The 27,467-nt window shown below is 41.1% G+C and overlaps 1 protein-coding gene across 1 annotated transcript in view; it reads left to right on the forward strand.

Annotated features, from left to right (window-relative positions):
* PPARG (peroxisome proliferator activated receptor gamma) overlaps window positions 1–21,836 on the forward strand; it is a 53,089-nt gene extending 31,253 nt beyond the window's left edge. The window contains exons 2-7 of the mRNA XM_066326945.1: window positions 642–869; window positions 2,970–3,139; window positions 5,404–5,542; window positions 10,106–10,305; window positions 13,585–14,035; window positions 21,232–21,836. Of these exons, the coding sequence (XP_066183042.1) occupies window positions 650–869; window positions 2,970–3,139; window positions 5,404–5,542; window positions 10,106–10,305; window positions 13,585–14,035; window positions 21,232–21,479 (1,428 nt within the window). The 5' untranslated portion in view covers window positions 642–649 and the 3' untranslated portion in view covers window positions 21,480–21,836. The remainder of the gene's footprint in view (window positions 1–641; window positions 870–2,969; window positions 3,140–5,403; window positions 5,543–10,105; window positions 10,306–13,584; window positions 14,036–21,231) is intronic.
* The last annotated feature ends 5,631 nt before the right edge of the window (window positions 21,837–27,467 follow it).

Here is a 27,467-nt window from a genome sequence, read left to right on the forward strand (position 1 = left end):
CTAAATCAAGAATTTTGGTTCACTTGCTGTAACTTACAAACTTTTCCATAGTTGAAATTTCTCTAAGTTAAGGATTTTGGTTCAGCTATCTGTCAGGAGTGGACTTGGAAAAACATTTCTTGTCTCAATCTAAATTCGCTCAATTTGCAGAAGATTTTTTTTTTTTTTTTTTTGCAGATAGAAGTTTCTTACTTGTTTACTGCTTTCAAGGTTTGCGTGGGTATATATGGAATTCGAAAAGTCATAACTTACATTTCCTTGATCCTTGGGTTCAAGACTGGGATGAAACTTTCTGGCAAACTCAGATGAGCACAGTTTTCAAATATTTCTGGTCTTTTGGAGGAAAACCACCACTATTTAATACCAACTACTTTGGGTTTGGTTTTTTTTTTAATATAAAAATCCTCGAGATTTTCAGGCGCTTGGGAAGAATGCTGCTTAGGAATCGAAAAACATGATAATTATTTGCAGTTGGAAAAGTGGAAGGCTTTTAATTTTGTTGATGTGCATGCTGTGGAGAGATGGAGTTCAGGTTTTCATCTCAAGCCTGTGAAGATGGGACACTCGGACCTCGGCTTGGGGCTGAACAAATTGGAGATAAATTCCTTCTCCAAACGTCTTTTTTTTCTTGTTGCTTGCAGGGGTTACAATGGTTGACACAGAAATGCCGTTTTGGCCCATGAATTTTGGAATCAGCCCCGTGGATCTGTCAGCCATGGACGAGCACACACACTCCTTTGACATCAAGCCCTTCACCACCGTGGACTTCTCCAGCATTTCCTCCCCGCACTACGAGGACCTTCCCCTGGCCAGAGCTGAGCAGTCAGGCCTGGATTATAAATATGATATCAAACTCCAGGATTGCCAAAGTAAGCTTTGCCTTTTCTGAAGGGTTTCCCTCAATTCCATGTCCACCCCATTCCCCGGAACGCGTGCGAGCGGCAAATTTGGGTTTAGAATTCGTAGATTTGGAATTCAGCTCTCCTGTGCCAGCAGGGAGGACCTTGCAGGGCAGAGAGAAAAGAGGAAATACCCATAGCAGACCTTCACCCTGCCAGTGCAGCCGCTGGAGTTTAGGAAAGGTATCCCAAAGTATCCAAAATTACATTTTATTAGACACAGGAAGCCTCCCATTGCCTCCTGTACCTCGTGTGCAGCTTGAAGCTTAGTGCCCACCATGCAGAATAAACACCCTGAATGTTGAAGAATGCCCAGCATAAAGAGCATTTGAATTATTAATATGTGCAGCTTTTAAAGTCCAGTCAGCCTCAGGAATGGATGGGGTAGAAATATTGGCTCCACCTGAGCCACAGCATTGTTACAACTCTCTCTCAGCTCCGGGGTTATTTATTTGCTGTGTAACATGCTGCTCTCTCACAATTCACACTGACAAAATGGCACAAAATGCTCCTTTTAAGAAAGGAAGTGACCTATTCCTAAATAAATTGTTGCATTCCTGCTCAGGGTAGGAATGTGAGGCTGCTGTGCCTGGAACTCTTTGGAGGATCCATTTCTGCTTGCATGTGACCTCACTTTTACTTGTAGTAATCTGTGCAAGAACTCTTTCAGGGAATTCTTGCTGGGGAAATTCGTGGTATTTAATTTTGGTGGCGTGTCTCTGCACTACTACTGTAATAAATGAATGGACATTTTTCCAGCTAGTAATTTATTTTTGTTTTGTTTAATTAGATATATTCATAATGCTTTAATGCCAAGTAGTTTTAAAGAGTGCAGCAGAGTTTAGATGGCATAAATCCTCCTCATCTTTACTCTAGATAATTCCTTCCCAGTTTATATAGGAATAAATCTTTCTAGTTTGTATAGTAATACCAATCTGGAAAAATAAAAACATTCACCTTCTTTAATACTCTGTTACATCACTCCTGATGTAATGCAACACTCAAATGTCACAGCTCTCTCTATGACCAGTGATGACTGATTTAAAGACACCATATTTGCTTGAGCTCATTCAATATTAGAAATTGCTCTCTCAATTAGAAACTTTCAGAAGAGAAAATTTATCTCTAAATTGCACCCAAGTTCAACAGTTTTCCCCAGGAGAGAGCTATATTCCTTGAAATAGCCAATATTACTTTTCTCACATATATATATAAAATTGCATAATATATTATTCAGTATATAGCTCTATTAGACACTTGAATATGTTCTAAACTAGATTAGACACTCCAGCCCATCTCCCTGTAGGAGTTTTCAACACCTTAGAGGAGTAGATCAGGTAGAGACTGAGTAAAGCCTGCGTTCTCCATACAGGTACTGAAATACATTAACAACACATTCATGCAAATATTAATACAAATAAAACTGAAATGCATAAATATGAATGTACTGAAATAAATACAAATATACTGAAATGCATTAATTTTTAATATCCCTTTCTTTAAACCATTCCACACCACAGAGCTGAAAGCTGTGTGTGCATTGCACTTTCTCCATCAGGATCTGCCCCTTCCAGCTTTTCCAGCCCCTGAAATGCAGCTGCAGCTGCTTTTGCAGCCTTTGCCTGCTGCTGGCTTTGCTGTGCAGCAAATCCCAACATCCCTGGGATGCCTTGTGGTTATTCCTGGCTGCTTCCTCCACCAATCCATAAATCTAGAATAATTTATTCTGTGAAATAATACATCCTATGTCTATGAAACTGTAAGACAGGAGTGCTTGATTCGCAAAGCTCCTTCTTGTTAATGAATTGTTGTATTGGAAATATGCTTTATAATGAGGCTATAAATTTATCATTTCATAAACCTTAAAATACATTTGAGTCCTGATCACCTTTTCTTTTGATGGGATGGAGTCTCCTGCCAGTGGGATTTTGCACAAGCACGTGCAAACCTCAGCTCTCAGGGGCAGCCCCACAACAGAACCGTTCCCTGCTGGTGGCCGGGATAGTTTAATACACAGGACACCTGAGTCACTGTGAAAACCCAGAGTTTATCACCCTACTCTTCCCACAGGTGCCATCAAGATGGAGCCCCCCTCCCCACCCTACTTCTCAGAGAAGGTGCAGCTGTACAACAAACCTCACGAGGAGGCGACCAACTCGCTGATGGCCATCGAGTGCCGCGTGTGCGGGGACAAAGCCTCCGGCTTCCACTACGGCGTGCACGCCTGCGAGGGCTGCAAGGTGAGCTCCCAAAACAGCATCCCTCTCAACGTTTCCCAGCATTTTCATCCAAAGAACCACTTGGTAAAATCGCATTTTTGAGCTTTTTGGTTGGTTTTTTTTTTAAAGAGTCCATTTCTTTGCATTAATTTTTCCCCGTGTTTTTCTTATTGACCTGTTCGAAGTTTTAGTGCGGCGTGCGAGGGCTGCAAGGGGAGCTGACAAAACAGCATCTCCCTCAACATTTCACATTGTTTTCATCTATGTAATCACTTGGTACAATCATTCTTTCACGCTTTTCTTTTTGGTGTTTTTTTTAAGTCCATTTCTTTACGTCAATTTTACCGCATTTTTCTTATTGATCTAATCAAATTTTTAGTGCCGTGTGCACACCTTTGAGGGCTGCAAGTTAAGCTGCCAAAACAGCATCTCCCTCAACATTTGATGCCATTTTCATCTAAATAATCACTTGGTAAAATCACACTTTTGCATTGTTTTTTGGGTTTTTTAAATCAATTTCTTTACGTCAATTTATTCGCATCAATTTCTTCACGTCAGTTTTCCCCATGTATAATTTGTAGCGCTATAAGCAGGAGGTTTCCAAAACCTTGCTTTTTTTCCAAAAAAGCTTGCTTTTTTCTTCTTGCTTTCTTCAGCATTTGGCATCATGTTCATCTAAATAATCAGCTGGTAAAATGACACTTTTGAACTTTTTTTTTTTTAAAAAAGTCAATTTATTTATGTCAAATTCTTTATGTCAGTTTTCCCATGTATAAGTTATGGCTCAATAAGCAGGAGTTTTTTAGAGCCTACTTTGCTTTTTTCTTGTTGGTCTTATTGATTTATTCAAATTTTTTCTGCATGCCTGGGAGGGCTGCAAGGTGAACTGACAAAACAGCATCTCCCTGAAGGTTGGGCATCATGTTCATCTAAATAAACATTTGGTAAAATCACACTTTTGTGCTTTTTGTTTTTTTTAAAAAATCAATTTCTTTACGTCAATTTTCCCTGCATATAATTTATGGCTTAATAAGCAGGTAAAACCTGCTTGCTTTTTTTGACTAACTTTTTTTTTTAAAAAAATCTAGCTTGCTTTTTTCTTGTTGGTGTTATTGATCTATTCAAATTTTTTTGTGCATTTTTTTTCTCTTTTTTCCATCATGCAAGCAGATTTCATTCCTGCTGCCTTGAAGGTCGTGTGCAAAAAAATCCAAATTTTTAGAACACAGCCAAGAGCAAACTCATGCCCAACTCCAAAACTTTAAGCAATTAAAATTCAGGCTCTGTTATTGTCATTATTTGAGATTCTTTACCCATTTCACACATTTTAGGTGACCACAGAGAAGTCTGATGGCATTGAGGAATGTGCTTTCTGCTTTAAAACCCCACAGATTTTTAATGTCAGTGATATTTAGGGTTTATGACATGTAAAGGACAAATGAAAGGTGTAAAAAATTGCAGTCCTCAAGCATGAGAGAAGAAATGTCAGAGAATTAAATTATTAATAATTCATTGAGTTCAAAGAAAACCATTAGAGTTTAATGGGAAATTCCCATCTTCTCCATCTTAAAAAGATGGAGAAAGAAAGAACCAATCCAGAGCTTAAATAAAATTCTTAGCAGTGAATTGGGAACACACATAAAGCAATAACTACAAAGTACATTACTTGAATTACAGTTAATTATATAAATAAAAGCTGGCATTATGCTTTTACTGTTATTATTCCCTGTGAGGAAAAAAGAATTTTTACAAGGACAAAAGGGTGATAACTCTAGATAAACTTTTTTAATTAATTATGACTGATCCAAAAAAAGCGTCTTCAAACTGTCAAAAGAGAAATAACCCAGAACCATTTTCATCTACTAGAGACTGAACTGCTGTTGGCAGAATTTTTGGTTTGTCATTGTTTACAACCAATTTTCTACATTGGTAATGAACTTTAAATTTTGAAAATGTCACGTTTGGTAATAATTGTCCCATGAGCAGCGGGATGAACAGAGCTCTGTTTCCTTTGGAGCTGTGCTCTTAAATTACATCCCTAATGTCCTTTAAACCCCAATGATCCCCTAAAGCTTCTCCAGCTTTTGGAGAATTTTATCCCTCTATCAAACTAAAACAACAGATTAGAGCAGAACAGGAGCAGAGAGGAGGTAACAGGAGCTTGGCTTCCTTTAGAGATCCCCCTGGCAGGTGTCCTGGGTGGGTGGAGAAGGGGCAGGATGGCCCTGGCAGTTTCCTGCATCCTTTTCCATGGATTTTTAATTTTTTTTTTCTGTCTCCTGCAGGGCTTTTTTCGAAGAACAATCAGGTTAAAGCTCATTTACGACAGGTGTGACCTGAACTGCCGGATCCATAAGAAAAGCAGGAATAAATGTCAGTACTGCAGGTTTCAGAAGTGCCTGGCCGTTGGGATGTCACACAATGGTGAGTGCATGTGCAGTTTCCAGTTTCCATCTGGAAAACAGCATGGAACATCAACACAGCTGCTGAATGTGCTGCTGGAATGCCCACATCTGCAGCTCAGAAATACGTGTCGGGGAGATTGCCCTGGCTTTAGGAGCCTCTCAATGATCTGAGATGCCTCTAACACCAAAATCAGAGAGGTGGAGATTTGCTTTCCTTGCTTTATTCTATAACGTGACATGAGTTGGTTTTGCTCTCCCATCATTCCTGCTCATTGGTGGTTCCTCCTGAATACATTCCTTGGGTGATTGCTCTTTCTTCCTGAGTGTATTCCTTGTGTAACTGCTATTTTTCACTTCATTCTCTTATTTTCTGACCAGACCCTTTTACCTACTGGAGCTCAAGATGCCTTTCCTAGAAGCCAAAACCTTAATTGTGAAATATGGATTAGAGAATCTGAAGCTTTGTGAATAACAGCAGCTTGTATTTGCTGCACAGGTCACTTACCAAGGGCAGTTGGCATCAGTGATTTAGCACTTCTCATATGGAAACACAACAGATTTGAAATGAAAATATTCATTTTCATGAATTGTATACACTTTTAAAAATCCCTGTCCTCCTCCTTCCTAGGACACCCACATCTGTGGTTGCCTTCTTTACCATAAGTAATGGCACGAAGGATAACACAATCCTGCCCTAGAAGAAAATCCTTCTGAACTTTAAAATTAACAGAACAATTCATGTGGAAATAGTTCTGAATGTTTGGGCAGAAGGGACATAATGAAGATTCTTTGTTGCCTTGCTTTGGCAAAGCCGAGTAAAAACAGGAATTAAATGTCATAACATAGAGACTTATGTAATTCTAAGGGTAAAGAATTGCAAACATGACTGGGAAAATAATTTCTCTGTGGTTTTTTTAGAACTTTCATTATTTTCAATATAAAAAATGAGTGTACTGTCCCCAAGAGGAAAGCTGGACTGTGGTTTGCAAAGTTAATACATGCACTGAATATAAATTGGTCTGGGAAATGTTTTGCTAATAGAAAATACGGTTTTCAAATTCCTGGGATGCAACAGTAACACTTAAAAATAAATCTAATTTTGAAATGCTACTGTGGGTATTTTTATAGTAATTCAGGAGGGGGTTTTATTATTATCATTTTCAAGGTGCATGCCAAAATCTCCCCTGGCCTGGCAGCTCCCAGTTGTGTCCGTGGGATCCATGGGCAAGTCCATCAGGAAGGGATGGCCCAGACCATTCTCTCTGGCTTACAACATCTAGAACAGCTTTAAAATTCGCGTTTCATCTGCATTTTTCCCTCTTTAGCCACTGCCCAGGCAGAAGCTGTGGCCCCAACAAGGTTCTGGGAGCCGGGGGAGGCAGGAAAAGGGCAAAGCCATTTCCCCCAGGGCTCCAAGGAGCATTTTGCTTTGCTCCAGCCAGGAGTTCTCCCAACAAGGACTCTGTTTCTATTCAAACTTTGCCTTCTACACTTGCCTCTTTTATTTTGCCAGCTCTGGTTGCCTTGCACAAAACACCCTCACTCCTTCATAACTTATAAATTACTTTATAAAAAAAGAACTGAATGTGAGCTTTGAGGATCCAGAAGGATAAAGAAATGCAGCTCTGGAGGTGTTCCTATGCAGGTTCCTACCCTAAGCCAGCAGAACTTTAATATCTTCAATATTCTTTATATTTTATGTAGATTGGAGGTAGAACCAGGGGGTTTCACCAATGACACTAAGACACATTTTGATGTTACATCTCCAGATGACACTTCTGCCACTCGGGGAGGGAAATTATCAGAATTTGAAGTGCTTTGGAGCAGAATGCGGGTTATTTGTGCCTGAGGGTTCCAGCCTGTGCCTGCCCTTGTGTGGATGCATTATTGCAAAATGATCAGGACAAAAGGGGCACTGCAAGGAGACACTCAGCAGCTATAGCCACATTTTTTCACGTAGAAATGCTCCATACCACTTGGCTAAAGGTTAAAAAAGACAGTGGTGTTCTCATGCTTGGAATATTGTTTTCCTTTCCTTCTCCAGCCACAAGTGCTGCTCTGGGCTTAACCCTGAGTTGTGCAGATTTTCTTCTGAAGTGCCACCGAGCAAAAAAAAAGGTTCTTTTTAGTATTAAAACGTCATTTATTTTGTTCTCTTCTGCTAAAAGTACTGCTGGTATTAACCCAGCTACTGGAATGGGAAAAAAAGAAGAACACATGGCCATGTCTTTGTCATCAGTTCTGGGAGCAGGGGATTGCTCAATCTGGGCACATCTCCACTAAAATCAGCCAGGTATCCAGCCTGGCTTTACTCTGTGTTTTCTAATATGACAAACTGTATTTATGGGCTATTTGGGCTCTCCTTTATGCCCAGGAATATTCCAGACAGTCAGAAGAGCAATGCCCTACAGAACAATCCATAAAAATTAATCTTTTTCACATGTAGCTTCTCCAAGCAGTAAAACCTGGGGTGAGGATAAATATTGCAGTTCTTCCACAGAAAGCCAAAGGACAGGATGCAGCATGAGGCACTGACTGTGCTCACTGCTGGCTTTCTGTCCCTGCCGTTTGGAAAAGGCTGGAAATTCTGGGAGAAGGAAGAACTGCCAAGGCAAAGGGAGAAATCCACATCCCAGCCGCAGGATCCTGCCCAAACTTGCAGAGTCTGGCACTGCTGGCAGAGGAGCTGCCCCCTGAGCCCCTCTCAGCTCCCAGAGCTCTCCCAGGCTTTTCCCACCCCCATCAATCCCTCCCCAGGCTCTCCTGTCCCCAGCCGAACCTTTGGAAGTGGCATCCTCAGCAGCAGCAGCCCCTCCTCCTCCTCTCATCCAAAATCCACCTTTCCCAGTTCCTCCCTGATTTTTGTCTCAGCCCTCTGGAAATGACAGTGACAAGGATTTTTACCTGTTAGGCTAGTCCCACAAAATTGATTTTGCCCCAAATTTTGCCTGCTTACACATTGAACAGAATCTGTTGCATCTCACCAATAAAATATATTCATTTATATATATATATATATATATAATATATTCATTTATATATATATATTAAATATATTCATATATATATATAAAATATATATAAATCCTATGTCTATGAAATTGTAAGACAGGAACACTTGATTTGCAACACTCCTTGTTAATGGATTGTTCAATTTAAAATATACTTTATAATGAAATGTTATATTTAAAATACACTGGGCCCTGATCACCTTTTCTTTCGATGGGATGGAGTCTCCTGCCAGTGGGATTCCAGATTCTGAACCTGTTTTTGCAAACCTCAGCTCTCAGGAACAGCCCCACAGCTGAACCACTCCCTGCTGAAGGTCAGGATAATTTAATATAAAGGACACTCCAGTAACTCTGAAATATGCAGCACGTGCCACTCACAGACTGAGGCTGTTGCAAGAGGAGTTCAGACATAAAAATAAAGAGAAATAAGTAGAAACTTTGTTTGTACAGCCCTGAAATAAGACAACTGATCAATAAATATAATATAGGAAAAATGGAGAGAGGGAGGGATGTGTTCTGGCATAAAAATTTATTCTTGGGAAAAAAATGTCCTGTTTGCCCATCAGCACACTGCAGCAAGCTCGCAGAAAAGTGGCTGCTTGTTTCCAAAATAAACATCCCCAGTAAAATCTTCTCTATATGATCTTAGCAGCACTTTTCCTTCATCCAAGGAACACACCAATCATTGAAAAAATATTCATAATATTTCTATTTCCCCCTAGGGCCAAAATGCAAACCTTGATGTCTTCCTTCCGTTTTTTGTTTGGATGCTCTTTTGTTCTGTTTTGTTTTCATAAAACAAAATAAATTCTGTTTACTGAAGCACCATGTGATAAATCAGTCTTGATTTTGATGGCTCATTTGAAACATTCTCCAGCCAGCCCCCATATGAATAAATAGTCTTGGATAGGAAGTCCATGGACGGAAAAGCAGGAGGTGCAGAGGAGATGTGAGCAATTTTGGGCTCGTATGATGAGGTAGAGCCATTTCCTGGTTTTTCAGTGCTGCGCATCCATAGAGGTACCAGGAACAACTCAGCCTTTTCCAGCTTTTTATTCCAGCTTCTTCCCCATTCCTTGACTCTTAAATTAGCATTTTACAGCACTTGCTGCATTAAATTCTGCTGGAATATTTAGGAGTTTATTCCTGCAAGGCGTGTGAGGGTTTTGTTCCTAAACACACGAAGAACCTCAGGTCCATGCGGTGATCTGCCCAAAACAATACAAGGCTCCTTGAAATTCCAGCAGAACTTTCATATCTTAAATATCCTTTGCATTTTGTGTGGGTTGGAGGTAGAACCTGGAGAGGGAGGTTTTACCAACAGCTGCTTGGCATTTCTAAGCAAGGTATTCTAATGGGTGCAGAGGTGATTTCCTCTTTGAAATTTGTTTGTTTGCATTTCTTTCAAGCTGCTTTGCCCGAGTGACTGCAGCAAAGCCTCTTCCCTCGCTTGGTCAACACAAAGCGTCGGGCGCCCGAAAGGCGACAAAGAGACCCCTCGAATGAGGAGCAGAAAGTGGCAGAAAAGCCACTTAAACGTGCTTTCTGTTTGTAATTCTGGTGTTGTGCAGCCATCAGGTTCGGGCGGATGCCGCAGGCGGAGAAGGAGAAGCTGCTGGCCGAGATCTCCAGCGACATCGACCAGCTGAACCCCGAGTCCGCCGACCTGCGGGCGCTGGCCAAGCACCTGTACGACTCCTACATCAAGTCCTTCCCTCTGACCAAGGCCAAGGCGAGGGCCATCCTGACAGGAAAGACCACAGACAAATCAGTCAGTTCCCTCTTCTCTTTTGTTCCTTCCTTTTTTTTTGTTTTTTTTCCCAGTAAACGATTTGCCGAGCTGACAATGCTCTTTAAACAAAACAAAAAAAAAGAATACAGAACGTTGAACCTAAAAAAGCCACCCCACTTTGCTGTTACACGTTTCAAGCTGTGCCTGAAACACAGGAAATGTTTTTGGATAGAATAAGTAAACATTATTTGAAAAAACTCCAAGTTCACCTAATCAAATTCTTGAAACCGGGACAAGAATTTGAAGGTCACCTTGACCTTTTTGTATTCCCTGTTCCTCTTTTCCCGTTTTCCTTCTCCTTGCCCTGAGGTTATCTCCCACACTATCTGGTTAAGGTGGCTCTGGAGCTGTCAGGAATTGCTGTTCCCTGAGGAATATTCCTTTTGCTAAGTGCCAAAAGATCCCAGGCTGAGCTGTGATGCTCCTTCTTGGGATGCTCTGATGGATTCCTGCTTTTCCCTGGGTTATCCCAGGTCGTATCAGTGGTGGTGCAGTTGGAATTTTTGGAGAATGGACAGGAAAATCTTGGAAAAGTAAGGAATAGTGCTAAGTGGGGGCTTGTGGGTTGCCTTGGAAACTTCATTTGCAATGCATAAAAATCTTCTGTACCAGGAAGACAAGGATAAATAATATCTAACCATTTTGGGAACAGTATTTTAATACCTAAAGAAAAAAAAACAGCTTTCCAAAGCTTATAACTCTTAGCTTGATGTATTTTCTAGAATCATTGGCAGAAATTTTATTGTCAGGATTACAACAGAGACTGTATTTTATGTTCCTTAATAATTTCAAAGACAGAGAAGAACTCAGAGTTGTTTCAGGCTCCAAAAAGGTGTTTCTTCCTTTCCTTAACGGCAATTAAAATAATAATTTTAATGCTGTCCAGAAACTGGCTGTACCCCTCACGTAAAAGCTTTAGATGTGGCAGGCACTTACAATGTGAGTAACCTTTTATATAAAGTTTGAATTAGCTAAGTTTATTTATTCTACAGAAGCTGATGTGCAGCCTGGTCATGCCTGAAAGTTCCACCACTGCAATTCTCCCCCAGTAAATGTATAATTGCATCAATTAATTCTCCTTTTTGCTTGGAAATTTATAAACGTTGGCGCATTAGAAACAGCAATAAACCAGTGGATAGAATCCAGCTCTTCAGTGCTGCCATTTTTCAAACCTTTTTTTGAAAATTCCACTGAAAGAGTGACACTTAGCATTTAACTTTCATGTTTGTATCAATGGATTTGGTGCTCTGGAGTAGCAAAGTGTTTACTATGGGCATAGTTTAAATTCGTGTTATTTTTTAGTTGCTGTATGATCTGAATTAATTTAAAATGTTTGCATACGCAAGAGAGTGTATCAAAACTAGAATGAGTTATTCATCATCTCCTGGGACATAAGATTCTACTCTCAAGTTCATCTGAATTTTTTTTAAAAAAATCTTTGGCTATTTTGAACTTTTTCTTGATTTTTGTCTGTCATGAATAGGCCAGTGGTGTAATATAGGCTTTCTAAAGCACATGGACCAATAATGACTTTTTCTTGTACCTGGTGCTCCCACTAGAAAGAACAGAAAGAAATGACCTGCTAGAACCAAAATATGCATTTAAAAAGCATCTTCTGCAGCCTTGTTACTCCACTGTTCCACGTGTGTGGATATCCATATGTGCAGATAGGTATGGAATGGTTTTGCTGCTGCCAAAATGTCACTACCTGAAAAATTCCTTCTCCTCCTGGCTTTTCTCAGTGCAGTGTGTTTGTTGTTTCAATTTCACACTGCAATCCTCAGTGCAAGGGGGAAAATAATTTAATCCCTCACACTGTCCCTCCTGGAATGTCATGGTCTGGAGCTGTAAATATAAAACCATGAGAATGAGCATCCCTATAACTGCAGAGTAGAATCTGTAATTGTAAATGACCTTCAATTTTAAAACTTATCTCTTCAGTCCAATTGTTGGAGTACAACCCCTCGTTATTTTAATTAATTAATCAAGTATGTTAACAAATCTATTCAGATCAGTGGGATTTTTCAGTGCAGCAATGAACTATTCAGTCATTAATCCTCTGAGGGAAAGATTCTTCCAATGAATTTGAGAAATCTTCACATAACGACTTCTTTAAACCCAGGAGCTTCTTTTGCATTTTCTGGTACAGATTGTTTCCAGATCCTAATGAGAGTGTTCTGGCACTACTTTTTCTAAGCTGCTTTCAAAATTGATTGGTTCCAGTTGAGTTTGTTTTACAGTCAGCCTCATCCCTGTGTTCTGAGTTGTGACTTGTAGCATGGTATTTGTTTGTTCTTTCCCAATGACAAGTTGAGTGGGTTTAAATATATCCTAAAGTTGTTTTTAAAGGAGTTAACAGCAAAAGTTTACGCTTTTCAGATAATCAACACCATAAAGCTGATGTTACTTGCAGTGTTTCCTAGGATAGTACATGAAAGGAACATGAAGGTAAATACAGGAATCAAAATGGGAACAGTCTCTTGTCTTTCTACAAAAAAAGAAGGGTCCTTTACACTCATTAGATTCTCTTTAATAGAAGCTGTTATAATTCAGGTAAAAGTAATACCATTTTAGTTAAACAATACAAACTGAATTCTGGAACTACAGGACATTTTCTAAAACAAAAAGCAAACAAAGGAAAAGGCAAAACTTTGGATACTTTAAAATAGCGTTCCTTCCCCCCTCGCTTTAGTTGGTCTTTCTGTAAATCACTTTAGCATTGTGAGGATATTTGTTTTTATAGGTTTAGGACAATTTAACTATTTGGGGAAAACCCTTGACAGGTTCCTCAGGACAATTTAGCTGTTTGGGGAAAACTCTTGATAGGTTTGTCAGGACAGTTTAACTATTTGGGGGACCTTTGGTGGGTTCCTCAGGACACTTTAACTATTTGGGGTGCCCTTGAAAGGTTCCTCAGGACAATTTTAACTTTTTTGGGAACTCTTGACAGGTTCCTCAGGACAATTTTACTATCTAGGGAAAACCCTTGATAGGTTCCTGAGGACAGTTTATTTGGGGAACCCTTGACAGGTTCCTCAAGACAATTTAACTATTTGAGGTGCCCTTGATAGGTTCCTCAGGACAATTTGACTATTTGAGGGGCCTTTAATAGGTTCTCCAGGACCTTTTTGGGAACCCTTGATGAGTTCCTCAGGGATGTCTGAGGGGCTGCTGCTGAGCTCTCTTTGGGTCTCTCAGGAGCCGGGTGCTCTCGGAAAGGCCGTTTTTGGAGTAACTGGGATTTGCTTCTGTTTCCAGCCCTTCGTTATTTACGACATGAACTCTTTAATGATGGGGGAGGACCAGATCAAGTGCAAGCACGTGTCCCCCCTGCAGGAGGAGAACAAGGAGGTGGCCATCCGCATCTTCCAGCGCTGCCAGTTCCGCTCCGTGGAGGCCGTGCAGGAGATCACCGAGTTCGCCAAGAACATCCCGGGCTTCGTCAGCCTCGACCTCAATGACCAAGTGACTCTCCTCAAGTACGGGGTGCACGAGATCATCTACACCCTGCTGGCCTCCCTGATGAACAAGGACGGGGTTCTCATATCCGACGGACAGGGGTTCATGACCAGGGAGTTCCTGAAGAGCCTGAGGAAACCTTTTTGTGACTTTATGGAGCCCAAGTTTGAGTTTGCTGTGAAGTTCAATGCACTGGAATTAGACGACAGCGACCTGGCAATATTTATAGCTGTCATTATCCTAAGTGGAGGTGAGTGCTCTCTTATTTATATGGGGTTTTAGAGGATAGAATTGGCACTTTTAACTCCTGCCCAAACAGCGCTGCAGGGTAGGAGTGAGTGCATTTACACCAAGCTTTTTTAGTCATTTGCACATTTCCGTTTTGTTGTTTGCCCTTTATTGGGTTTCAGACAGAAACTGAAAACGGGAATGCCCCGATATCAGGGATGGAGCTGGAAATGCCTGCTTAGTCATCAGCTCATTTAGGCAGAAAACAAAAATCAGGGCTGTCTTTTGGAAAACAGGAAGGGTGGAATTTCACTGGCAGGAGCTAAAATTCTGCAGCAGATTTTTTTTTTGCATGTGTGAGGTTTTTTGAGAGGTTTGGTTGGTTGGTTGGTTTGGTTTTTTGGGGTTTTTTGTTTGTTTGTTTGTTTTAACCTGCAGTTTGATTGTTGGCTTTGCTAATTGAACACAAATAGCTTTGGCTCCAGCACGATTCCAAAGGGATAGGTGGCATTGGACTTACAGGGTTATGGTGCTTTTCATTGCTCTTTCACTTGTGCAAGGTTCTGTTTGCCTTTAGAATGAGGGGGAAATGCATTTGGCAGGAAAATTACGGTCTCCTAAAAAATAAACCAACAGGAATTGTGTGTTTCTTCAGCTGCTCTGCTTTATCTTCACACATCCCACTTTGAGCAGAGCATAAACCTGCAATCCCAGATATCAGACTGCCCACATCCAACACCCCACTGATAAAACCACTGAATCCCAGCTTTTCTGCAGCTTTTCAGGCAGTGTCCTCTGCTCCTGGGGTGATGTCACCATTCTGCTCTGTGAATTAGTGATGCCTACCAGGATTTATTTCACTCAGACACCTTCAGATACATTCCAGGCACATCGAAGCTCTGTTACTTTGGCCAGCACTCCCAAGGCAGTGATGTTGCACAAATAAAATCTTGCCCTCCCGATTTGTGTGTATTTTGGCCCAAGGTGGAGCTGCACATATCCATGGCAGGAATGTGCTGAACGCTCCGGATTTGGCTCCTCCGCAGAGTGACACCGAGGATTTCGTTATTAAATTACATTTCAGCAATCAAACCAACCTCCTGCTATTGTTCTAAAAGCAGCCCAGCTGCTGGGAGGGCACTCTGAGGTGTAACTGCATTTAAAATCACCTCCAGCTCCTACTGTGTTGCAGTCAGGAAAAAGAAGGGGTCACAATAAAATTTATCCCGTTAATTCCGCTTCCAACAGGAGTTCCACCCAGAAATTTCCTTGTGCGTGATCCCTGAGGACTCCGCATTAACTCAGGAAGGAAAACACCTTGCTGCTGTGTTTTTGGTTGGTTTTGGTGAGGGAGGAGAAATGGTCCAATCCTGTCAGGGCACTGCTCCAAACATGCTGATAGTTTGTGTTTTTTAGTATAATGAAATGTGACACATGAGAAAAAGGCCTCTCAAAATTCTAACTGCAGAAAGGGAACTTGTGTTCTGCAAAGCCCTGTCCTCAGCAGTGTTTGGTTTCCAGCAGAGGAAATATGAGTGATGTGACCAAACTCACATTTTAGATTGCAGGAGGACAGTGATTCACATAAAATATTTAACTGTGTTGTATGTGAATCTTTGTTAATGAATAATGATATTAATAATGATAATATGAAGAATAATATTGAGTAATTAACTGTGTTGAACCAGATTTATCAGCATGTCTCCTTTTTCTCCAGAATAATTTGTAAAAAGGGACCTGTAAAGAACTAATGAATTTGAATCAAGTAACTGGAGCAAAACTCTGAAACAAATCTGTGGAGACAAATAAATCCAGATAAATTGAAATCAGTCCTTTCCAGGAAGATCCTTTAATTTCTTGATAAAAAAGACCTCCCTATCTTTTTTCAGTGCTTCTTTTTTCTTTCCAAAAAGTGTGATAGCTGCTTGAGGAGGGAAAAAAAAAAAAAAAAAAAAAAAAAAAAAAAAAAAAAAAAAAAAAAAAAAGGACTTTATGTTTTGAAAGCAATTAAGCTTTGTTGCCAATTAAAGAAAGCCTTTATCATGGAATTTACAGCCAGATATGATATCTATTGAACTGGATGCATTCTGTGGGATTAGAATATCGTGTGTGGTATAAAACTGAGTCCTGTTTCTCAGCTGTCTCAGATGTTTCTGTAAGAGCTACACCCTTGCAAAATGGGATTTCTGTAAGAACCATTTGAATACAGCAGGATGATTTCACTGGGAACAAGATTTCAACACCAGAGCACCTCGAGGACTTTAGTTGCTGCAGGAATCCTGCAAAGCTGAAATCCCTTCACCAAATCCCCTGTACAAACATCTCGAGCAGAAAACCAGTTTGTGAAACCCAAAAGGATCCCGGCCAGGGGCTCTGAATGTCAGTGGGTCTGTTATTACCTAGTGAAATTATGCTAATTCTGCTGGCTCCAGGGGGGGCTGGCTCTCGTGCAGCTCTTTACAGAAGAGGAGAAGGGAAAGGGAAAGAGAATTCCAGCTGGAACATCACATGTAGAAAGCTTCTCATTGGGAAGTGTTTGGAATTTGCCACAAATCCTATAAAACTCTCCAGCCTTTTGATAACAGAACAGCTGCTTTTTGCATGTTATCTAAAAAAGGCAAAAAGCCCAAAGTACAGCCATAAGGAGCTGACAAATTAACTGTAATAGCAACGGATGGAAAATACTCCCACTGCCACGGTTGGTTTTATTGCTCCTGAGCTGCTCAGTGCAGCCTCTCTCTGCCTCAGCTCTTCCAAATGTTCCTCTGGACTCGTTTCTGGAGAGCTGCTCTCACTGTTGGTGCTGTAAAGCAAAGTACATGGCAAACAAATCGTGTGCTCTGATTTTAATGCTGATCAGACGGAGAGAATGTGTGTGAGCAAAGGATTTCAATTGTTGGGACAACAGAAATGCTTTTGGCCCTCGACAGCAGCGCCAAACCCTCACTACATCATCCTCCCAGCTGTGGTGACTGTAAAAGACACACTTGGGCTAAATGAGGTTTGGAAAGCTTTTTTCAGGAGATATTCTTCCTCTGTGCCACTGAGGCTCATCCTCAGTCAGCAGTGAGTGCTCTGCTATACATGAAAAAGAACTGAAGCATCTTTAAAAAGATCCCATCCACCTTGAGCTGAAAATGAGCCCTGTCACAAGAAGGTTTGAGGAGAACAAGTTGGATGCCTCTTTTTGGGCAGGAAAGAAAACACTCCATGTCTTATTGGGGCAATTCACATCTAGGAACTGAGCAAACTCACTCCAGCAGGCTGTTGTCAAACAAAGAAAAAGCTCAAAAGGGAGTTTTGTACCATGATGGGCTCAAATTGTTGTGTAGTATCTTCTGCAGTGGTTGGGGGCAGGAATATTTGGATACAGGAATGTTGGAATACAGGAAGGTTGGAATACAGGAATATTTGGATACAGGAATGTTTGGGGCAGAATCCCTGTAAAGACCAACATTCTGCCTGTCAAACTTGTATTTAAATCCAGAGAAGTTTCTAAAGTCATTTTTCTGTTCTCACTGTTGTTTTTTACCCAAAATTTTAAGCCACAAGTCCCTGCTCCTGGTGTTAAACACTGTATTCAGTCGTTTTGCTGCATTCTCAGACCAGCAAAATTTGAAGTTTTATCACTGACTATCAACTAAGGAGTAGTTCCTATTTCACTGCCACACAAATCCTGCCCTTTGTGAGAACAAAGAAATGCTTTGTAATCAGAGCAAGAGCTGCAGATCCTCGCTGAACCAAAGTCCTGGTGGCTCCAACACATGTGATGGTCTCAGAAGACAAACCTCAAACTGCTGAGTCACATCTGCCTCAGCAAAAGGAAAAAGAAGGAGCACACATGTTCCCTCAGCCAGAGCTTTGCCTTTTTTTTTTTTTTCTTTTCATACTGAGGTTTTAGAATGTGCATTTAAATGCCAAATGCATTTATTCAAAGATAATGAAATGCAAAGACATGCAGGTGGCAATTTCATACGTGAGGAACGGGTAAAAAAGATTGCAATTATTGTTTGGGACATGGAAGAGGCAACCAAATAAGTAAAGAAATAAAGTATTTTTCCCTGAGACTGTATAGAATATCAATTTACACCCACTGGTACTGCTGGCACTCAGAACTTTGGGGTTATTGGTCTTTCCCAGTCACAGTGAACATTTTCTGACTCAGAAGTTTCCTGCACAGTTTTCAAACCAGTTGAAGCAGCTGTAGGACAATGAGTGAAAACATAAAGAAAATGTGAATAAAGAAACAAAATAAGTAACCAGGATCCGTGGTGCTCTCCTGGCATTTTCCTTTTTTACTGCAAGGCACAGCCCTCTGCACAAAACTCACCTTTTGGCACAAAACCAAATTGGTCTGGAGCATATATATATATATATCTAAGAGCATTTCAACAGCTTGAAATATACCATAATAGCTGGATGTTTAAGCTTTTGCCTCTTATTTCCTTTTTTTTCTTGGTTTAGATAAGTTTCTTGGAACAGAAGCAGCATTTTCCTCTGGAAGAGGATTTTACTGAGAAAGTATAGCAAACTGTCAACACCCAAAAAACACTGCCCATATCCTGGAGTTCTCATTCATGAAAAATCTCTCCAGCCTTCAATGGGAATTTTCCTTCCTCTTGAATTGGCTTATTTAAAAATAACATCTGATGATCTCCTTTTGTCAGAGTCATCTTTTCTGCCTCTGCTTCCACTGGGTCCTTAGAAAATCAGCAGATTGGGGTTTTTTCAAGGGGTTTCAGGATTTTAGCCACTGCAGTCCCACTGAACTCCAACTGACCTCAGGCACCCAAATTCAGGGGTAAAAGGATAAATTCCAGACCCAGAGGAGTTTCCTCCTGGACTCTGGAGCACAATGTTTGAATTGGGATTTGCTCCTGAAAAGCTCACACCCCAAAAAACTCCCACCCCAAAGGAGCAGAGGGCAAAGGGAGATGAATCCCAGAGGAAATCGAGGCCACGTCCTTGTGCTCTCTGATTTTTTCTGTCCCTGCACACTGAGTCATGCCCAGCTAGCTCAGAGTTCAGCTCCAACACACAGGGAACATTTAAAGCTATCACAACCCCAAAGCAAACAAAAAATTTAACAAAGTTAAGCGGCTTTCATTGCTTAGACATTCAACATTTCATTAGCTTTCAGTGCTGGAGAATCAAATAAACTGCAGACGTTGAGTTGATGCCTTTTTTTTATTATTATTTTTTATTTTGGTGGGTTCACATCTGCCTTAGCAGGAAACATTTTTAGTGGCAGCAGCTACACACAAATCCATCAGAGTATATGCTGATTTTCCAGCTCTGAAGGGCTGAAATTTGGCAAGTTTCGGAAAGATGTCAACTCGATTCTGCAGCCTATAAATAAAAAAATAAATATCTAACATTTATCAAAAATTCTTTAGGTGTCTTTTAAAAAAATTGCTGGAAAATATTGCCAAAGGAAATTAATTTAAAGGAATATAATATAAGCCAAAACAAAATAAAATAACAACATAATATAATATAATGTATATTAATATATAGCAATATCTAGTAATATATAGCAATATCTAGTAATATATGTTAATATATTTAAATATATTAATGTATTTAATACATATTATATTAATATATATTATATCTGATATTATATTTACTCCCAGACTTTCTGAACCAGATTTTTTGGGGTTATCAGTTGAATGGGATAAATAAATGATACCTGCAAGACAAACACATTGACAAACAAACATCCAGGTTCACATTCAAAATTACTTTTCTTCCTATCTGAAAAACTCTGCCTGAACCTCAGGTCTTGGAGAGCTGAGTATCTTTTCCTGCTCAGTGACCTTGGTGTTCATGGCTGTGCACTCACTGCTTTTCCTGCCAGCTTTGCCTGTTAGTTTGCACTGCAGGTTTGGGGTTTTTCCCCCATGTAAAATAAGTAAAGACACACTGTATTTATAAAGAGCTTTGTTTTCTCTCAGCCTTTTTGCCAGTGCACAGCATGAGTTGAGCTGAGCTGGGAGAACTCAGTGCTCAGAAAGGTTACCAAGATCACAGGAAATAACAGCTTATTTTTTAGGTTTTTAATAGAGATCAGCCTCTCGTCCTTGCTGAATGGAATTATTGCCTTAGGGAAGTGATTTAAGGCTTGGAACAGGCACTGCTTTTTATTGATCAATCTATGAAATTGACTTCATAGCTACACAGCAAATTGTATTTAAATTATTGACTCTTTTCATGATGTATTATGATATTTGGGATGTGTTACCCATGATTAAGGATTTTAGCAATAACCAATTCATGGTGGTCATTGTCATATGTGAGGATTTAACAAAGTTGAACAGCTTTCATTGTTTAGACATTCAACATTTCATTAGCTTTCAGTGCTGGAGAATCAATTAAACTGCAGACGTTGAGTTGATGCCTCTTTTTGTAGTTTTGGTGGGTTCACATCCACCTTAGCAGCAAACATTTTTAGTGGCAGCAGCTACACACAAATCCATCAGAGTATATGTGGGAGTGAACTACATGATACAAATTGGTTTTCCCCCAACTATCTCAGTCTTTTTCCCCCCCCACACTCCCAGTTTAGTGTGGAAAATCCACTGTAGTGGAGTACAAACCTAGTTCTAGAGCATAAAACAAGTGCTAAAACCCCTCTGAGCAAATCCCAGGGAAATCTTACAAACCACCTGATGGTCAGACAGTTCCCAGGAAATGCCACCTGTAAAGGCTTGATTTGTTAAGAAAGGTGTAAGAAATCAATGCAAAAGATTGATGTTATGATGCTGATAAACTCACAACCCTTTTTTTTTTCCCCAGACTGCCCAGTGGAAAAGTTTGAAGTTTAATGAAACTAGTTTTATCCAAGACTAGTCCTACAACCCCTTTGAGTAAATTCCAGGGAAATCTTACAAACCAACTGATGGTCAGGCAGCTCCCAAGAAATGCCACCTGAATTTGCTGAGCAAGGTGTAAGAATTTAATGCATGAGATCAATGTCACAATGCTGATAAATCCACAACCCTTTTATTCCTGAGACCGCCCAGTGGAAATGTTTCCTAGACTAATCCTAAAACGCCTTAGAGCCAAGCCCAGGAAAATCTAACAAACCACCTGATGGTCAGGCAGCTCCCAGGAAATGCCACCTGAATTTGCTGAGCAAGGTGTAAAAAATCAATGCACAGATTGATGTTATGACACTGATAAACTCACAACCCATTTTCATTTCTTTTCCCGCAGACCGCCCGGGGTTGTTAAATGTGAAGCCCATTGAGGACATCCAGGACAACCTTTTGCAAGCCCTGGAGCTGCAGCTGAAGCTGAACCACCCCGAGTCCTCGCAGCTGTTTGCAAAGCTGCTGCAGAAAATGACGGACCTCAGGCAGATCGTCACGGAGCACGTGCAGCTCCTGCAGGTCATCAAGAAAACCGAGACGGACATGAGCCTCCATCCTCTGCTCCAGGAGATCTACAAGGACTTGTATTAATGAGCAGAGCAGTTCTTAATCCCCTGACATGATGTATGTTCTTCAGATTGCACTATCTCTTTGAGGGAAAAAAAAAAAAAAACAAACTTTGCGTACCTAAGAAATTACTGTGAAACAGCATTTAAGAAGAGAGAGCTTAGTATAGCAGATCTATTTTATGCATATTGTTTATAAAGACACATTTACAATTTACTTTTAATATTAAAAGTATCTATATCATGAAATTGTTGGCAGTATTTTCAGAATTAATTTTTTTAACTACGTTATTTCTTAAAATCGCTTGTTCCAAGTATGATCGATGCTTCACTCAAGCATGCAGTTAAAATTTTCAGCTAAATAAAAACCTTTCTCCTTGAACATTTCCAGGGAAATGTTTGAAGTATTAACGTTCGATTTTTGTGCTCCCGAGGCAACAGCAGAAATAAAGATTTAGCCCCAGATTAGTGTAACTTCCCAGGAGAGTTTCAAAGGCCAAAGGGAGAAGTGTCAGGTCTGAAAATGTTCGTGCCTTCCACAGAAAGATTGGAATATTTTCAGGTCTGAAAATGTTCGTGCCTTCCACAGAAAGATTTGACACTGACAGAGCTCTGTAAAGGGGACTTGGTGTAAGGAAAAATCAGGCCACTCGTTGGTGGGCAAACTCAAAAATTAGATGCCATTTCAAGAGCTAATTAAGGAAGGAACGTGCCCTGCTCAGCACTCTTAGGAAACAAAGTCCTTCTGATTCCTCTGCTCGTGGAAGTTTGAGAGAGGTGGAGCAGCAGCTCCTCCAATTCCCACTCCACAGCAGCCAGAGCTGATCTGGAATAGGATGGTACAAACCTCTTGGCCTGAGACCTTCCCCAGTTATTTGATAAACTGCCATTGAACAACAGCCAAAATTCGCAGTGTTGTGACAAATTAACTTCAAAACAAAAAGAAGGTTTGTATTCATTCTAGTGGAAAGATAAAGCTGGGATGGAAACCCTGCACCCTGAGTTGGACTTGAGCTCTGGGTGTTCATCCAAGGATGCTGGGAAGTGTTCCTGCTCTTGAGGTCATTGGTTTTCTTGTGTGTGTTGCCTTATAATGTCACTTAAGAGTTCCACAGGGAGCAGAGCACAGCAGAGCCAACAAATTTAACAGGAGATAAATTCCCTAACAACAATTCATTCATTTTGGGGTATTCTTGGTACTGAGGTGAGAGATTCACATTTCACCTGCCCACATTTGAGAGTTTGTGAATGTGACCCCTGACTAAATCCCACAGTGGTGGACCAGAAGAGGAAATACTGGGGGGAAAGCCACTATTTGTAACTTTTATATCAAAATAAGGAGAGGTCCCTAATATCCTTGGCTTCCTCCCCATGACTATATTCTATTTATGTAGCAAAAAATGTGCCTTAAACTGAGAGAAGGGGAGTGGTGATCCCTAAGTGGACAAAGAGGTGATGTAGGTGTGAGCAGGACCTTCAGGGAGTAGAAATTGGCTTTGCTCCTAATGCAGACCTTGAAACTCTTAAGCCGATGCAAATTATGCAATAAAGAAGCTGAGAGAGGTAAATGTGAAAATTAATCCTTCAGCTTATGCCTTCTACACCTGGAAACGTTTCCTGCTGCTGATTTCAGGTAACCCCTGGGCCTGAGGTCAGCAGTGAGTGTCGTTCCCACCAGGAAGTTTTGGGGAATTGGATCATTCAGCCTCCAGGTTTAGAGCCCCCAGGAGGAATTTCACTGAGGTGAAGTCACAGAGAACAGCTTTGATCCTGCCAAGCTGGCAGTGAGGTCATTCCAGGTAGCTCAGAAAGGATGGCCCTGGAGCAAAGCACAATATTGCAGCTCATGCTCAGCACTGCACGTTTGCTGCACGTTTCAGGTGGCTCCAGCTGAGCGTGGCACTGGCAGGAATTACACTCACACTTCCACGGCTCTTACAATGCAAAAGAAAATATTCTCTCTCTGGTTTAAGAAAATATTCTCTCTCTGCTTTAAGTCGTTTTCCACTGTTCCTTTGAAGTGTTGCCTTCCAACACTGAATTCCTGGAACAGCAACACCCAGCAAGAACGAGGAATGGGAGCCTGCACTCCTTAAACAACCCCATTTCCCACTGGCTTCCCTTAAAGTGGATGTCCAGAAGTAGTTTCAAATAAGAAAGGAACTCTAGGGCATGCCTGTCCTTACAGGAGTAATATTCAAAATTATTTGGAAATAAGTGGCAGAGGTGCTCTGACAGGGAAATTGAGTTCAGTACTTTAACAAAGTACTGGGAAAAAAAAATATCAGTGTAAGCCAGCAGCGCATTAACCAAAGAGCTTCATCCCACTCCTGCAAGGGGCAATATTTCTGAAACTGTGCATTCAGCAGTGACAGAGTCTAAGCCACTCAGCCCAAAAATCCCTGTATTTTGAGGGTGGTAATGCAATCACAATCAGAAGAGTTTTGCAGGAATGGGTGCTGTCCTTCATGAGGATGAAGGCACTGAATGCCCCAAAACCTCTACTTTTCTTTCAACTGTATCAGCTGCTCTAATAAAATATATTGTTCTCCCTACACCCTGTCTTCTCTCAAATATTGGTATTATTCACCCTGTTTTCCTCAAGCCATGCAAAGTGTTAATTTTTTCTGTGAGTTACTGATCACTGACATGTTCTGATTCTAAGCGGTTACATCATGGTTAAGAAGTTTTTGCCTGAAATACTTTTCTAACAAGAATAGGTCTTGAGGGAAAAATGTTCATTTAATGGACAATTGCTATGTACTAATTTAGAACAAATGACTGTTATGAGGATATGAAAACATCTTCTCAAAAAATAGCATTTTCTCTTGTGAATTCTATTCAAAATTTTGATCTAATTGTAAATACTTTCTGTTTCTATGGGACTTTATTTATTAAAAACAAAAACTTGCTAATGGGAGTTCATCAGTAGGTTGTAATACTTTCAGACTCTCCAGAGTTTTGGGCAGAACGGGCTCCACCATAAGTGAACAATCTGGGGTTTGATCTTCAGTGCTACCAAAAACATTGAACAGCTCAAAAATAGAAGCAGTCAGCTGGTACATGCCTGCCTTTGAAAATTTGCTTTTGCTGGTGCTGTGCTGTTCCTTAGTCATCTGTGCACTGCATCACAACATCCTCGGGGATGATGTGGGATCCTGGAGGTTCCCACAGGCTTTCAAACCTCTGGGCTCTTATTCTGTCTCGTATTTCACACTGCTCTGCTTTTTCTGTGGAGGAACTGGAGGTAAATTGAGTGCAGAGAAAGTCACTCGATGGCCCTGCACACATTCCAGCCCATTCCCCTCGCCCTGTCAGGCATCAGAGCATTCCTGCTAGGAGCTCAAAGGTCCCTGTTCAACCTTCATCAAAAATTACCTTCTTCAGACAACACTGGTGACCATTTCTCCAGCTAAAGTTGCTGTGAGAATGAGAATGGAGAGGAAAGAAAAGCATTTCCTGCATCCCCATTGTGGTGGCAAAGGCAGCCCAGACCATTTTAGTCACAGTTTCCTCGTGGCAACAGAGAGGAAAGCCCCTTGTCCCCCTGGTGCAGGTAATTCACCAGCCTTCAGCACTCCTCAGCAGAGCCTTCTCCCATCACAGCCAGCCCTCAGCACCCCAAACCACTGGGAATGGGAAATGGGAAATGGTCAATGGGGAATGGGCAATGGGCAATGGGAAATGGGAAATGGGCAATGGGAAATGGGCAATGGGCAATGGGCAATGGGAAATGGGCAATGGGCAATGGGAAGTGGGAAATGGGAAATGGGCTTCCCAAGAGCTGCTGTCCCACCTTGTGTGGCTGTGATCCCTTCCCCCAGCTAACACACCACGGGCTCCAGTCCCTGTGGGTACAGACAAGCCCTGAGGGATCAGGATTTAATATTTGTTTTGTAGCTGTAAACTCTGCCTTGAGGTTGGGTACGTTTTAATGGGACTTTTTTCCCTTTTAAATCAGAGGTAATATCCTTTAAATGGATGTAACATCAGCTTTGTAAACACGAGCAATACAAAGCTGCAGCTAGAGATTTATAGGAGGAGGAAAAAAAAACTGAGAGGGGAACAACCCTGGAAACAGCTCCTGGATCAGCAGCTCAAACATTTCAGGCAAACATTTCAGGTTCTTATTCAAGCACTGGAAAAAAAAATTATGGGTCTTATCATAAATCCCATTCCAAGTGCTTTGACTGAAAACCAGTGGTTAAAAATCAGCTGTACAGGGGTGTACCCAACTCCACGGGTACAAGAAATGTTCTCCCATTCTTCTCAGCACTGCCCAGTCCTGGAAATGATGGCTGCCAGAAAAACAATTTCAGAACTTTTGCATTTTTATTTGGGTACTCAGGGTATGGAGAGGAAATTAGGCAGCACATCTTCAGTGGCTTGAAGTAAACACTCAGGAGGCAACGACTGCCCCAGCAAAGGAAGAAAGGAGGAAATCATTCCACAGCTTTGGATGCAACAAACAGTGTTAGATATGTGTGTGTGTGTGTGTGCAGGGTGTTTGGCTGCAATATAAATGCAGCTTTGGATGCAATATAACAGTGTGAGAGGTGTGTGTGTGTGCAGGATTTCACCTTCACTTTGTCGCAAGAGCCAAATGCTCCACGGACCTGGTGTTTGCAAGAAGTTTTAATGTGCCAAAGCCAGTAAACAGCATCTATAAATTGATATGCTCCCAAAACAGGAAAGGTTTGGTCCATTCCCAGTCTCTTTTACTGCATCTCTTTATTGCTTAATGTGGTGGATAGTGAAGTATTGCAAGTCTGTAGCTTGGCTGGATCTTGCAGCAGGAATTCTCCGGGCAGGTCTTGCTCTGGGCAAGCATTAGTCAAGGCAATTACTCTCAGATTTTGGGGGTTAAATGCTTCAGGACTTCTTTTAAATGTGAAATCAATTTGCTTCGATAGATTTTTGCGAGTGGCTGAGGTCAGTTCCCAACTCTCAAACTGGATGAGTTTCTAATTAGGGTTTTAACTAACTGAACATGGCTCTCAGCCGTGCTGTAGCGAAGGGTAAAGCCAAAAAAGAGCTTTAGCTGCTGGTGAAAATAGCCCTTCTATTGAGACACCAACTGGTTAAGGGCTTGCTTTTTAATTATTAAGCTTCCTTATTGAGCTGGAAATGGGGGAGCATTTTCACAACGGCGTTGGCCAAGAGGAATATCCATTGCTCAGGATGTTATATTCTGTTACCCAACGAGGCTTTTTTAGCCCAGTGGAGACAGCAAGGGAGAAGTGGAGTCTCCAGAGGCAGGGGAGGGAAGGAGGAACACGCAGCACCATTGGTTCTCACACTGGGAAGAGCTGGCAGTGCAGGAGGAGATCTTGTCCTGCTTGCTGCAATGATGATTAAAGCATTCTGTGGTGTCAGCATATCCTCGGGTTGTTACTGCTAACTCTCAGCTGGCCATATCCTGCCAGATTTGCAGGCGAAGCCTGCCAAGCCATCTCAACAAAAAAAAATGTAGCTTTAAATATTATAAATGATGCTGCATTTTGCTGTGGAAATGTTTCCTGAAAAGGCTGTTCCAAAACATCCTTTATTGTTGGGGGAGGGGAGTAAAAGGGGCCTGGGAGAGGGAGGAAAAAGAGCTACTTTTAATAGACTTTTTTTTTTTTTCTTTTGAGGCCACAGATTAATTTCACATCATTCTGTAAGACCAAATGGATATTTTTTTTTTCCCAGTGACTATAAAACATTACAGTAATAATTCTGTATGTAAGTTTTGGCAACTGAGCTGGAGTGGGAGGAAGGACAGAGGGCATCTGATTTTCTAAAGGATTGCAGTGAGGGATTTTGCAATTGATCAGTTAGTAAAACCTTCTTGGTGAACATCTGCTTGCTGGCAAGGGAGATCTGCCTTCTTCCTGCCGTAATAAATGGAAAATCTCAGCAGAGTGAAGGAGGTGGCTCCTGTAACCAGGGCAAGCTTTGGGTCCTGGACCTTCAAAAAGGGATTTGGGTCTCTATTGATAACAGGATCACATCAGGGGCTGATCAATGAGAT

This window comes from Sylvia atricapilla, chromosome 11 (assembly GCF_009819655.1).
Source record: "Sylvia atricapilla isolate bSylAtr1 chromosome 11, bSylAtr1.pri, whole genome shotgun sequence".
Classification (NCBI taxonomy): Eukaryota; Metazoa; Chordata; class Aves; order Passeriformes; family Sylviidae; genus Sylvia; species Sylvia atricapilla.